This window comes from Epinephelus moara, chromosome 9 (genome assembly GCF_006386435.1).
Source record: "Epinephelus moara isolate mb chromosome 9, YSFRI_EMoa_1.0, whole genome shotgun sequence".
NCBI lineage: Eukaryota > Metazoa > Chordata > Actinopteri > Perciformes > Serranidae > Epinephelus > Epinephelus moara.
The window spans coordinates 12,657,125-12,669,426 of NC_065514.1; the positions used below are offsets into that span (position 1 = coordinate 12,657,125).

At 42.1% G+C, this 12,302-nt stretch overlaps 1 protein-coding gene across 1 annotated transcript; it reads right to left on the minus strand.

The window, feature by feature from the left end:
- Positions 1 to 857: 857 nt before the first annotated feature.
- spp1 (secreted phosphoprotein 1) lies at positions 858 to 8,725 on the minus strand. The gene is made up of 8 exons (XM_050052313.1): positions 8,617 to 8,725; positions 4,673 to 4,745; positions 4,499 to 4,543; positions 3,838 to 3,912; positions 3,274 to 3,348; positions 2,992 to 3,132; positions 2,338 to 2,670; positions 858 to 2,013 (listed from the first exon to the last, which is right to left on the minus strand). Exons 2-8 carry the CDS (start codon positions 4,724 to 4,726, stop codon positions 1,633 to 1,635), a joined length of 1,104 nt encoding a protein of 367 aa, XP_049908270.1. The 5' UTR covers positions 4,727 to 4,745; positions 8,617 to 8,725; the 3' UTR covers positions 858 to 1,632.
- Between the last annotated feature and the right edge of the window lie 3,577 nt (positions 8,726 to 12,302).

Here is a 12,302-nt window from a genome sequence, read left to right on the forward strand (position 1 = left end):
CATTTACAAATATTGCATACGCACAAAACAAAGCCTGAAAGTGGCGAATGGCATTTCCCACGCAAAAGTGGTGATCTATAAAAGCAGACTTGATGGGAGAAACTTTGACCAATGCCCATAAAAATGGAGATACAGATGGTGAGATGGAGGCCTGATTGTAGAAATTGTCAAATATTTTTTGGCGCACGCCATTTTTGGCTTTTGTCTGTATGTACAAGATCCTGCGCACTGTTTTATAAATGAGAACCCTGGTGTCAGGATGCAATTAGCCTAGCTTAGCACAAAGACTGGAAGCAGGGCTAAACAGCTAGCATGGCTCTGTCCACGATGACAATTGTGGTTTTACAGGGAGTTACATTCAGTAACTACTGTATGTCTTGGGGTACAATAGTTGAAAGATTGAGATGCTGCCGATTGAGATGCTGCACTAAATGCATGGCGGATGGATAAACACCATCAAACTAAAACCTAATATGTAATTTTTACATCTGTTAATATCTGTAATTAAACACATTCTAGCACTGTTTAAAGTTTTCTTGCCAGGCTGTTTCCCCTTAATCTCAGACTTTATATTGAGCTAAGCACCTCCTGTTCTTATCTCCTCATCCCAGTCAAATAGGCATATTACCCAAAATGTCAGTCCTGCTTTGCTTATTCTTTATTATCTATTATCTTCTCAGCCTCACCACTCTTCTTGTCTTAACTTCTAAAACAAATGTAAACAACCAGCTTCTCTTTTTATGAAAAAGATCTTTATTAATATTTTAGAAAAGGTACAATATGATACATTACAGTAAACAACATGGGACAAACAACATGTAGTGTAAGTAGGTAACTGTGCAAATGAACAGGTGTGTGTGTGTGTGTGTGTGTGTGTGTGTGTGTGTGTGTGTGTGTGTGTGTGTGTGTGCGTGCGTGCGTGCGTGTGTGTACTGCATCTACACCTGACTGGACCCTGTGATAGATGGTGAGCTCTCTGGGTTTACATCCTTTTATCTACACCAGCAGGTTTGATACTAGCGAGCAACAAAGCTAAGCCACACAGGCAGCAAATGTGTGGCTTAATGTCAAGTTTAAATTTTATTACGCTTGAAATGATTACAAGTATTTAAATAAACCGTGCACTTTTCTCTCGAAGCACAAAAACAATGTAGGTTTGCATATTGCAGTTATGATTAAATGCAGTGTGGTGCTGGTGTAGATATCAGGACTCTCTTTCCAGTTCTGACCTTTTACCCTGCAGTAACAGAGGGGAGAGGGGAGGGGGCAAAGGTCATGAGGTCAGACTTCCTGATGCAGGTAGCAGTCGTCAGTTTCGACATCCTACCACTTTTCCCCTGCAGGGTCAAACGTGGGATTTACCAGGGCAACCAGACCACAGGATGAAGGAGTTATTGGTTTATTTAAATACAATCCTGAAGGAAAAGCATTTCTGCTTCCCAAAAGATGCACAAATAATCACATAAACATTGTCTGAACACATTGAAATCAATAATAACGAAGCCTTGGCCGTCCCTGTTTGGCCCTACAGTGGAAGGTGGCTCTGGAGGGGGCTCTTTGCACCTGGATGCAGCGTGTGCTTTTTATGTGACTCTATCTGACACCACCGTCCACTTCCTGGATGGGCAGTGCTTATTTGGCAGTGATGACCACTGGCATGTCAGTGGTGGCGTCGGGTCCCGCCCCCTGCTCATCTGAGTCACTCTCATCGCTCTCATCTGAGTCGCTGTCAGCGGCTCCGGGTGTGGCTGTGGCCTCCTCGCTGCTCTGGCTGTCCTCGTCCTCTGACTCCTGGCTGGTGCTGGCGCTGTCGCTGGTGGTGCTGGCGCTCTCCTCCTCCTCTTCCTCTGGGGTGCTGGAGCTCTCGCTGGTGCTCTCCTCCTCTGGGACCTCAGCCTGGCGGGGGCTGCCGTCCTGGTCCTGAGAGGTGCCGGAGGAAGCGTCGAGACCCTGGCTCTCCACCTCAGGGGTGCTGGTGTCCTCCTCCAGGATATCATTGTGGACCTGAACAGCCTGGAGGTGAGGCAGAGGAGGGATGGAAGGATTATTTCATTTGTCTGTCCACAGAACAAACTACACAAAGAAACTAGGAGAGCAGAATAATTCATTCATGCCATGAAGTTTTGTGGGGTCATGCTACATTTTTAAGCCCCAGCTCTGATTCTGCATATTGGAAACGCTCACATATTGCCAAGGGTAATGTAGTACCATGTAGAAGATAGCATTTATGATTACTGGAGTAGTAATTCTATGCGGCACCACATGCTACATTAGCTTAATTGGATTCAGACTCCATGGACAAGCCAACACTGTTACGAAGCTCAAACTAGCCTGTACCTTGTACACCTTCATTGACTTCTCCACCTCGTTGCCCTCTGTCATATCGTACGCCACCTTCTTGCCGATGAACTCGTAGGACTTGTAGGGAACAGGAACCTTGTGGTAGGATTTGTCCTCGACGTAGACAATGGACTTGTAGTCGCTGGGGTAGCCTCCCAAGCTGTCACCGCGGCCTGAATCTTGGTCAGTAACAATGGTGGGCTCAATGGGCTCGGCAGTGGTTTCAGCTGCAGGTTCCTCTGTGACAATCACAGGGGTGTCGGTGCCGGGAGCAGGGGTGGAGGCCTCGCCTGACTCTGAGCTGTCGCTAGATTCATCCTCGTCAGTTTCCTGGAGACACAGAGGGGGGAGTTGAGTCATCAGAGAGTTGGTTGGTGAAAATGTGGTTTGGTGTTTGGAGCATTCAGGCAGATAGCCAGGTTGGATGTTCCCTCCTCGGACTTTACTATGCATGTTTTGTTGCTCAATGTCGTCTTTGTCAATCATTTTAACTGACTTGGCCTTTACTTTTCTAATATTCTACCACATTTTATTTGGCACAAAGATCCGGCAAAACTACTAGCCTGTTGCTGTTAGCTTAAATAGCATTAGCGAGTGTTTCTGTCTGAAGTGAAACCGAAGTTTAACTCTCAAAAAAGGGTTTTTACTCACAGTCTCCTCTGCTTCGTCGTCATCATCATCGTCGTCGCTGTCTTCACTGTCCTGGCTGTTGTCAGAGGTCGTGTCAGGGGCTGAAGTTGTGTCTGCGCTGACAGATTTGAGTTCTACTAGAGCCTCTGCTGGTGCTTGCTGCTGAAATCATTCAAACACAAAGTCATAAATGTCAGCACACCTCTGGAAACCAGACATACGAGTTATCTGATTGTTAAACAAGATGTTTCCCTGACAAATTATGATTGCTCTGATCTTAAATATTGATTTGACGTCTCTCACCTCTTCCTCTGAGTTCTCTGTGCTCTCATCTGACTGGGCAGCACCTGCTGCTGCTGCTGCGGCTGCTACAACATTCTGCAACACGAGAGAGACACAAGATATGTGAATAATCTTCTTTTTACCTTTTACTATTTTTATTGCTTTTTCAATCATGTCACTTGTTTCATAGATACACTGTTGGGCCCCTGCTGAGTGCTCTCTAGGTATTAACAAGGCCAGCCCTCAAGTAGCATTGATGCAAGACTTAAAGGAGCACTCCACTGATTTTGTGTTGCACTACCATAAAGTTGCAGGACTCACAAGAGACATGTTGAAAAGGGAATGGTCAAAATCGAAAAAGCAGAGGCCGAAATATCCTGACTTTTAAAAGTCAAGCTCCAAAAACACTGGATCCTACATTTCCCATAATGCATCTCATTACACCCTCCCTGATTCCTAAATGCTCACATTTCTCAAACTCCACACCACCAGTTTGTAACCCAGCTTTTCTTTTAAAAAATGTCCAATCTGAGATAACCTCAAGGACAAATCGAACGTGATGGTATGACAAAAAGAGTATTTTACTTGTACAGGTGGTGCACGGTACTGAGGAACCTCTGCCGCCTTCCTCCTGAGAGGGGGAGCTGCTGGTCGTCTCACCTGTGGGCACGACCGACACCAGTCAGAAGTCGTGTTGCCATTTAATCGTCCATTCTAAGCACTTAACTTGTAAATGAAATGTTGCAATTAGGGGCATTTCCATCAACTGCTTTGGAGCAACTGAACTAGGCTTTGCAACAGCTAGTTTCGTCAGAAGTTGGTGATATAAGAAGTTGAGGTTGCAAACTGGTTAGATGGCCAAGACGACTTATTTTGTGTCCAATCTATAAGAGGAAAATGGAGTGTGTTCTTTAGGAATTTGTTTTAATTAGGCAAGTCTGAATTGTTCTTTCAGGTCAGCTAGTGCTAGGCATGTTTCATGCTGCTTGCTTATGTTGTCATGGGAATAACTGGAAAATAAAGCTGATCAGTCATGTAAGTCAGATGTCGCTACATCTTATTCGCCAAAAGTGTTTCCGTAACCCATTTATCGCATTAGCTCTTTTTTGACAAAGGCAAAACCCATCTCAAGCAAGCGTAAATCATTTTTGCACAGTTGAGGAAGTTCAACTTTTGCTGTTTCTGTACAGCTTTCCTAATGCGATAGCTTCAAAATGTGGAAGTCTGTCTCTCTGCAAATACTCACCACTTCCTCAGAGCTCTCTGAACTGCTCACGGAAACTTTTCTCGCCTAAAAACAAACACAAATATACATAAGATGAATTGAAAGTAGTCAGTAAACAAAAACTAATGTCAAAAAGGATTGAAACAAATGTGAAACAATGACAAACGCTGTTCTTAGACAGAGTGAATGACTCACCGGCCGGCAGAGGACTGTGGCGAAGAGCAGAACGAAAACAATGGCCACTTTCATTGTGTCACAGTTGTGGTGTCTGCGTGAGGAGAAACCCAAAAACACGCAGGTTGAAGTCACACAATAAAACATCATTGTACAGCACAATAAAACAATAACACATAATCATGACTGTGCGACACCAAAATATCGTCCGGATGCAATAACTTCACAGGAAACACAATGACATGTCAAACTTCAAATGAGCTGCTAGTCTGGCCTCAGTAAACTTTTCCTAAAAACGGAGGCTGCGTGGTCACGACTGTTAACTAGCAGTGGCACTCCTGAGACCTTGGTAGTTTACAGGAAGTCATTAAGTCTTTAATTACAGCCCTGAATGAGTGGTTATGAGTCCCTGACAACTCTGTTTCAATATAGTAAAACATTGTCTCTGTCATCAGAGCGAGAAAATCACATCGTTTTGGTGCGTGGTTTATTTAACTATGAGACAGGATGTTTCTGGGTGATCCTGGTCCGAAAGATGTGAGAAAATAGACGAATGTGGGATTTAAGGGAGAAAACCAGTGACATTTAGAGCTGCTACTGTCAGAGTCTAGTTTACATTTCCATCAATCACCCTGCAAAGCACCCTCTGAGGAAGTATTAAACTTTATGGTAGATTAAAAAGAGCTGTTTCCTGCAAACAAATGTCCTTAAATAAGAGACCTCAGTGTACTAGACACTACAAACTCATTGCTACTTCTGTTCTTCAACATGCTAAACTATAGCATCAAGAAAACAGGACGAAACTGTGCATCTGTTGGGGACAGAAGAGTAATGCTCATTTGGTGAACTAGTGAGTATCAGGCCTTAGGTGCAGAGAAAATACTTGTTAATGGAATCATTTCATTATTGGTTTAGGTCTTGGGATTTGACAGTTACTGAAGCAGACATTTAAAGTACTTCTAGGTATCTCTACCTAGTTGAATCTTGTTAACAGCAGCTTTGAAAACACTTCTCTTTTCCTCTCTTCCCCTCCCTTATTGTAACAAGTTCTCCTTTCCGTGTACGCTGTGGGAGTGTCTGCGTCTATCTTTAATGATGGACTCTTCCTATACTGTGTAATTCAGCAGGTTAAAACTGGAAAGCCACAGTTCAGCAGAAACATGACAGACGCCCATATGACTGTATGCGTGTGTGTATTTCTGTACGTCTATCTTCGAGAGGCCCAATTTAAGTTTCAGACCTCAAGAGTATGGGCTTTTTTTTCTGGTCCTCACTTCGTCCAAGGACTGTGAGAAGACTAAGTCTTAGTTACAGGGTTAAAGGGACAGTCCACCCCAAAATCGAAATACTGTAGTGCTATTTATCAATCTTTATTGTTTTGGTGTGGGTTGCTGAGTGCTGGAGTTGTTTGCCTGTTCTCTAATATAATGGAACGAGATGGCACTTGGCTTGAGGGGTTCAAAGCGCCAAAAAAATACATCTGAAAAAGTCAACAGCAAAGTCTCTTTCCAGAAATTATGACCCAGGTACTCAAGATAACCTACAGACGGTGTTGTGAGCGGTTTCATGTAGGAACTATTTTCTTTCTACCAAACTACACCCGCCAACCGTATTACTGCTCAGAAGGAAGTGTGCATCTACTCATGGATGAAAGCCTCCTGCTTGTGACAGTGCAAGGTCCAAACTTTAATCTCCATGACACTGCTCACAACAAGGTCTGGGGATTATCTTGTGTAAAACGCACTAGAGGTAAGAGGTAAAATGTGTGTTTTTGATTTAAGGGTGAACTGTCCCTTTAAGGCTGGAATTGGGTTTAAGGTAAGGGTAAAGGTTGGGAGTTAGACAGGAAGCTCTGGTGGTTAAAGGAATAGTTTGACATTTTGGAAATATGCTTATTTGCTTTCTTTGATATTGTTATATGAGCAGATCAATACCAGTCTCATATGTGTAGACTAAATATGAAGCTAAAGCTAGCACAGAACTAGCTTAGCTTAGCATAAAGACTGGAAGCAAGGGGACAACGGTTTGCCTGGCTTTATCTAAAAGTAGCCAACCTGCCCCTTGAAAGCTTAAACTGTCATATCTCTTTTGTTAAATGTGTACAAAAACCAAAGTGTGAAAACAAGAAGTTGAGGTTTTTCGAAGGGTAGACCTAATGGTCAGTATATTTCTTAGACAAGAGCCTTGACTTCCTGGAGTCATCACTGTGAGGTTACCAGAGCATCAAGACACCCCAAATCATCCCAGCTCTTGTTTTGAGAGTGGACTAAGGGGTGTAACAGGATGATGCCTCTCATCTCTCTCTTCAGTTCTTCAGTTCCAAACACTGCTGACTGAGCTGGTGGATAATCAGTATGCACGAGTTGTCAGTGTGTTTATCCAGTGTGGTTACTCAGGGCTGGACCTGGTCATGTGACACATAATCCCCAAATTAGTTTCCTGCTGCCCACAGCTTCCCCTTCCTGCCTCGGTGTCACTGTGATACTAATCAGCCAATCAAAGCCGTACAGCCGCCCCCGGCTTCACCTCCAACCAATCACAGATGGACTTCCACCATCGTTAAGTCTTTAAAAAGAACTCATAATTAACTGCAATAAAGTGCAGAGCTTTTATGGCGGATAACCAAACCCTCTTGTGGCTCTGCGAGTTTAATGTGAGTTTGCTCAATGCTGACTTTTGATTCCTGTTAATGTTGAACAAATGTGTTTGAGAATCAAATTTAAGATGCAGGTTGTTAGAAAACTCTGGGATCTGCAGCTGGACTGTGTATGCTCCAAAGCAATGACCCTTTACATTAAGAACACCCCAAAACAATCTTTAAAAGATTATTGTCTAGTAAAAATTGTTATTTTTTCTATTTTTTTTACAAAAAAAAGAAAAAAAAATGTAATCTGCACTGACCTTTAATTTAAATGAGCTTGTTTTAAGAATATCAGTGACTATAAGTAACTGTTTGAGGCAGATTACAGTGCTATTTTTTTAAGCACTGAAAACTAGTTATTTTTTTTTATTTGTTTGATATGAGTTGAACTAGTTGCACCAAACTTTTTCATGTCTTTTCAATAAACTGTTTTAGAGAAATTTTTTTAACTTGCTTGGACAGTGCTTTTTTTTCTAAAGAAAGGGTATTTTTTTCCTATTTCATTTTCATTTATTTTTTCTTGGGGGTGGCTATATAGATAAAATAAAACTGAACTGAATTAAGAATATAACATTTTTAAAAATTATATTTCTGTAAAATTATTTTTTTGCAGTGAAATGTTTGCAAAATCAGCCTTTTCCTTGTTGTTCAAGGTGCTGGAAGAAGAAATCCATACAGAAAATACACTACATGGCCAAAAGTATGTGGACACCTAACATGGTCATTTTCAAAACCAAGGGCCTTAATCTGCTGCTATATCAGCCTCCACTCTTCCAGGAAGGCTTTCTGTAAGATTTTAGAACCTGGCTGCAGAGATTTGTTCCCATTCAGCCACAGGAGCATTGGTGAGGTCCAACACTGCTGGGTGATGAGGCCTGGCTCACAGTCAGTGTTCCAGTTCATCCCAGAGGTGTTGGATAGGGCTCAGGTCTCTGTGCAGGACAGTCAAGTTCTTTCACACCAAATTGGGAAAACCATTTAGAGAACTGGCTTCGTGCATGAGGTTAAACAGCCCTTTCTAAGTTGTTGCAATGTCTAAAATGTCATTGCATGATGTAGCATTAAGATTTCTTTTAATTGGAACTAAGAGGCCCACAAACATTTGTACACATACTTATGGCCAGTGTATTTCTAATGCAGGGAAGAACTTTGGATCTTTCAACACTGCTGAATTGTATTCTTTAAGTTAAATAAAGCTGCATTTCCTGCAGCCTGTGCAAATATTAACCTGTCGTCCCACCTCTCATCACACCACCAGTGCTGCAGGAAAAACTCCAACCAAACACTGTACACTGTAAATATAGTGTCATGTATTCATTCTGACCTTGTTTGCAGTCGGAGGAAGCTTCAGGAGTTCAGCTGCTGCGGACTGTGGAGCAGAAACAGGCAGACTTGGTTTGTCTTTAGTTTATCTCCTGGGTTTCCCTGGATGTTGTTCGGTGCTCAGTGATGCTGCTGCTGAGACTGAGGCTCCTGGTTGGCTTATAAATCCTCCAGCCTCGGGCGGCAGCCAATCGGCTCGGAGCTTGTGATGTCATGAGGTTAACCGCTCCGTGGTCCACCTCTCCTCTCCCTCTCCCACTCTTCCTGTGGTTAGTGATGTGGTGGTGTGGGGGCAAACACACACACACACACACACACATACACAATGCAAAGACAAATACATGGATAAAGACATGCAGACACTTTCAGCCCAGACAGAAGCATGTGAATGTGCTTTTCTCCCCTCTATCCTTCTCTCTCTCTCTCACACACACACACACACACACACACACACACACACACACACACACACTGCTTGTGTATGAAGTTAATTTAAGGACATGTAGTGACAGGCTCTGGGAAAAAAACAGCAGCATATAGTGGCGGGTGGTATGACAGTGATTCAGCTTCCTCACAGACAGAAGAAAATCATTTGACTGAAGTCTCTGGATAATTGAGAATTTGTCTGCGACACCAGACAGATGTGTGTGTGTATGTGTAACAGTCTGTGTTATGTAAGTATGTGAGTGTGTGTCTGTGTGTACATCTTTATATATGTATGTATTTGAAGGAGCTCAGTCAAGCTGTGCTCAAAGAAATGATAAAGACAGTGTCACCTTACACTTCTGTTTCTGAATATTTTAACCCAACTGCTAGATGTTGGCATTGTACGTTACAAACTACAGATACGTCACATTTGTGCATTAATATGTAGCAGATACATTTCAATAACGCTGTGTTTAATATGTGGTGAGGTTTAGGTACAAAACCACTTGGTTATGGTTGGGAAAAAATCATGTTTTGGCTTAAAACATCTGCTTTTCGTGGCACAACCTCTGCAAGAAACTCAGCAATGTCTTGGTAAAACATATAGCTTTTCGTGTCAGTATCACGGCAGAAAACACAGCAAGGTCTCAGCAAAAAATTCAGCTTGTTGTTGCACTATCCTGGCAGGAAACGCAGTGATGTCTCGGTAAAAAGCAACAGGTTCGTTGGTCTCAAACGGAGGTCTATGGTGGTCTGCAGCTTGGCAGGTGTCTCGGCAAGGTGTCATGCCATCAACCATCCCCTCCACTTCCAAATGACAAAGTCAGCTCATATACTATGTCACTTAAGAAATTTTGATATGATATGTATGAAACCTAAAAATGTAACATAATCATGGTTTGCAGAAATGTACAATGCCAACATTTTCTGCAGCTGGGCTGAATAGTGCATCTGTCTCCCATTCAGTTTTATTGAAGCCCAAATAATGGGAACATCAAAGCGTAATGCACAGCATTTTAAAATGGAGAATTAAATATTCTTACGTGTTTCATCATCATGTTTAGTGCAACAATACAGACTACAGCACCGCCCACATGTTGTTTATAAGTTGTGATCGCTTTGTTGAATATTTATTTATTACTTACTGTCACATTATGTTCCGTTTTAAGTCAGTTTTTTTTATACGACCTAAAATTACAAAAATGCCTCAAAGAGCTTTAAAGGCATACTTTACCCCCCAAATGACCATTTGTATATCAGTCAGTCACCCTGAGTTTAATTCGTGAAGAAAACGTTGTTTTTCTTGAATGCCTACAGTGAACAAAAGTTCTTGATGAAATTAAGTCATGGGGGTCTAGGTAGCACAGGGTGGTGTCAGGACAAGGACGAAATGTGGCAAAAGTCCGAGTAGGGCGGGCGGGAGTTGTAGTGGACTTTCACCCGGGAGGGCAGTGATCGCGTCCCGTAAGACTGTAAAGCCAAACCAAAAGTGCCAATTTACAGTGTTGTACTGATATAGTTCATTTATTTTGAAAGAGACTGTATGTAAACTGTATATTTCCTGTGAAAACAGAAGTGTATTTTGCAAAAACAGACAATGCAGGCAGAACTTGACACGGCGTCCCAGAATGTCAACAACCAACGCACCCAGGGTACCTTGCGCATCATATCTGGACATGGAAAGTCTGTTCCCCATCAAAAAGGGCTGTCCGTTCGGGAAATACTGAGCATAGGACTGGATCAGTGAGACTTGGTTTATACTGTACAAGTTGTATGAGAGTTTGTAGAAAGATGTTGTGATATAGTTTTGCTGGTGTTAAAAGCAGACCCCTATGACTTCAGTTCTTCATGATTTGCCTCAGTTTTTGGATTCTTCGTTGGCTGTGGAGGTGTGTGAGAAAAAATAAGTCTTCTTTACAAATTCATCATAACAAGGGGCCAGTAATTGATATACAAATGATCATCATGATCATGGGGTGAAGTATTCCTTTAAAATATGTATTAAAAATATGTAATAATACAGATAAGAAGAAGGTCCCTAAGAAACCTCAGGAAGAGCAGCAGAGGACAGACCCCTCTTCCAGGACAGACAGATGTGAAATAGATGTTGTGTGTCTAGAAAACACCAAAATAACAATAGTAAAGTTTTATAAGGAAAAACAGGAGAGCAACACAGTATGAGACAGATACATGGAATATGATATATGAAAAGTCTGAACAGAGCAGTGTACAATAAAGAAGAAAAAGACAGACAGTGTACAAGCCCTATTTGTGGTGTGTGATAAAACAGAGATCAGGAGAGGACACTCAAAGTACTCTCTGCTAAGTTCACTGTTCACACATTTTGTTTAGATAGCGTGAAAGTAATTTTGTTTTACACCCTGCTGGCTTCAATTTGAAAAATTAGACTGAGAGGGTGTGTGTGTTTTTATGAAAAAATGAAACAGGGGTTGGGTGGGTTGTATCCAGACAGACATGCATTTTTTGGATTCTCTTGTAATTTAGATTTTACACTCGCAACCTTGTTGCGACTACACAATCATGAAACTTGATTGGCTCGTAAAGTGTCTGAGTCTGTCAAATATAAACTGTATGCATACACACACACTCTCGCATGCAGGTGCAGGGTTGTTTACATCTGAGTGCATTAATACACTAAACTAGACACATGTACACACATTTTTTTCAGATTTATGCATCTCAGACATTATGCTTTGTTACTTTTTTCCTTAAAGGGACAGTTCACCCCAAAATCAAAAATGCATATTTTTCCTTTGACCTGTAGAGCTTTTCATCAATCTATATTATTTTGGTGTGAGTTGCTGAGTGCTGGAGATATCAGCCATAGAGATGTCTGCCTTCACTTGATTATAATGGAACTAGATGGCACTCCACTTGTGGTGCTCAAAGCACGAAAATGTAATATTTAAAAAACTCACCAGCAATGTCTCTCTCCAGAAATCATGACCTGGTTACGTAAGATAATCCACAGACCTTGTTGTGAGCAGTTTCATGTAAGAACTATTTTCTACCTACCGACCTACAACTGCCAACCTTATCACCACAGAGAAGACAGCGAGCATCTAGAGGCTCATCCTCATGACAGCCCGAAATGTAAACATTAATGGCGTCCTCCTTGGCTAAGCTGTAACATTAGCTAGCTCAGTGGTGCCAGGTGAGCTCGCAGTGGATGCATGCTTACTTATGCCCAGTGATATTGGTAGCGGGCGAACAGTAGCAGCACAGTGGTCTGCTGTTTGG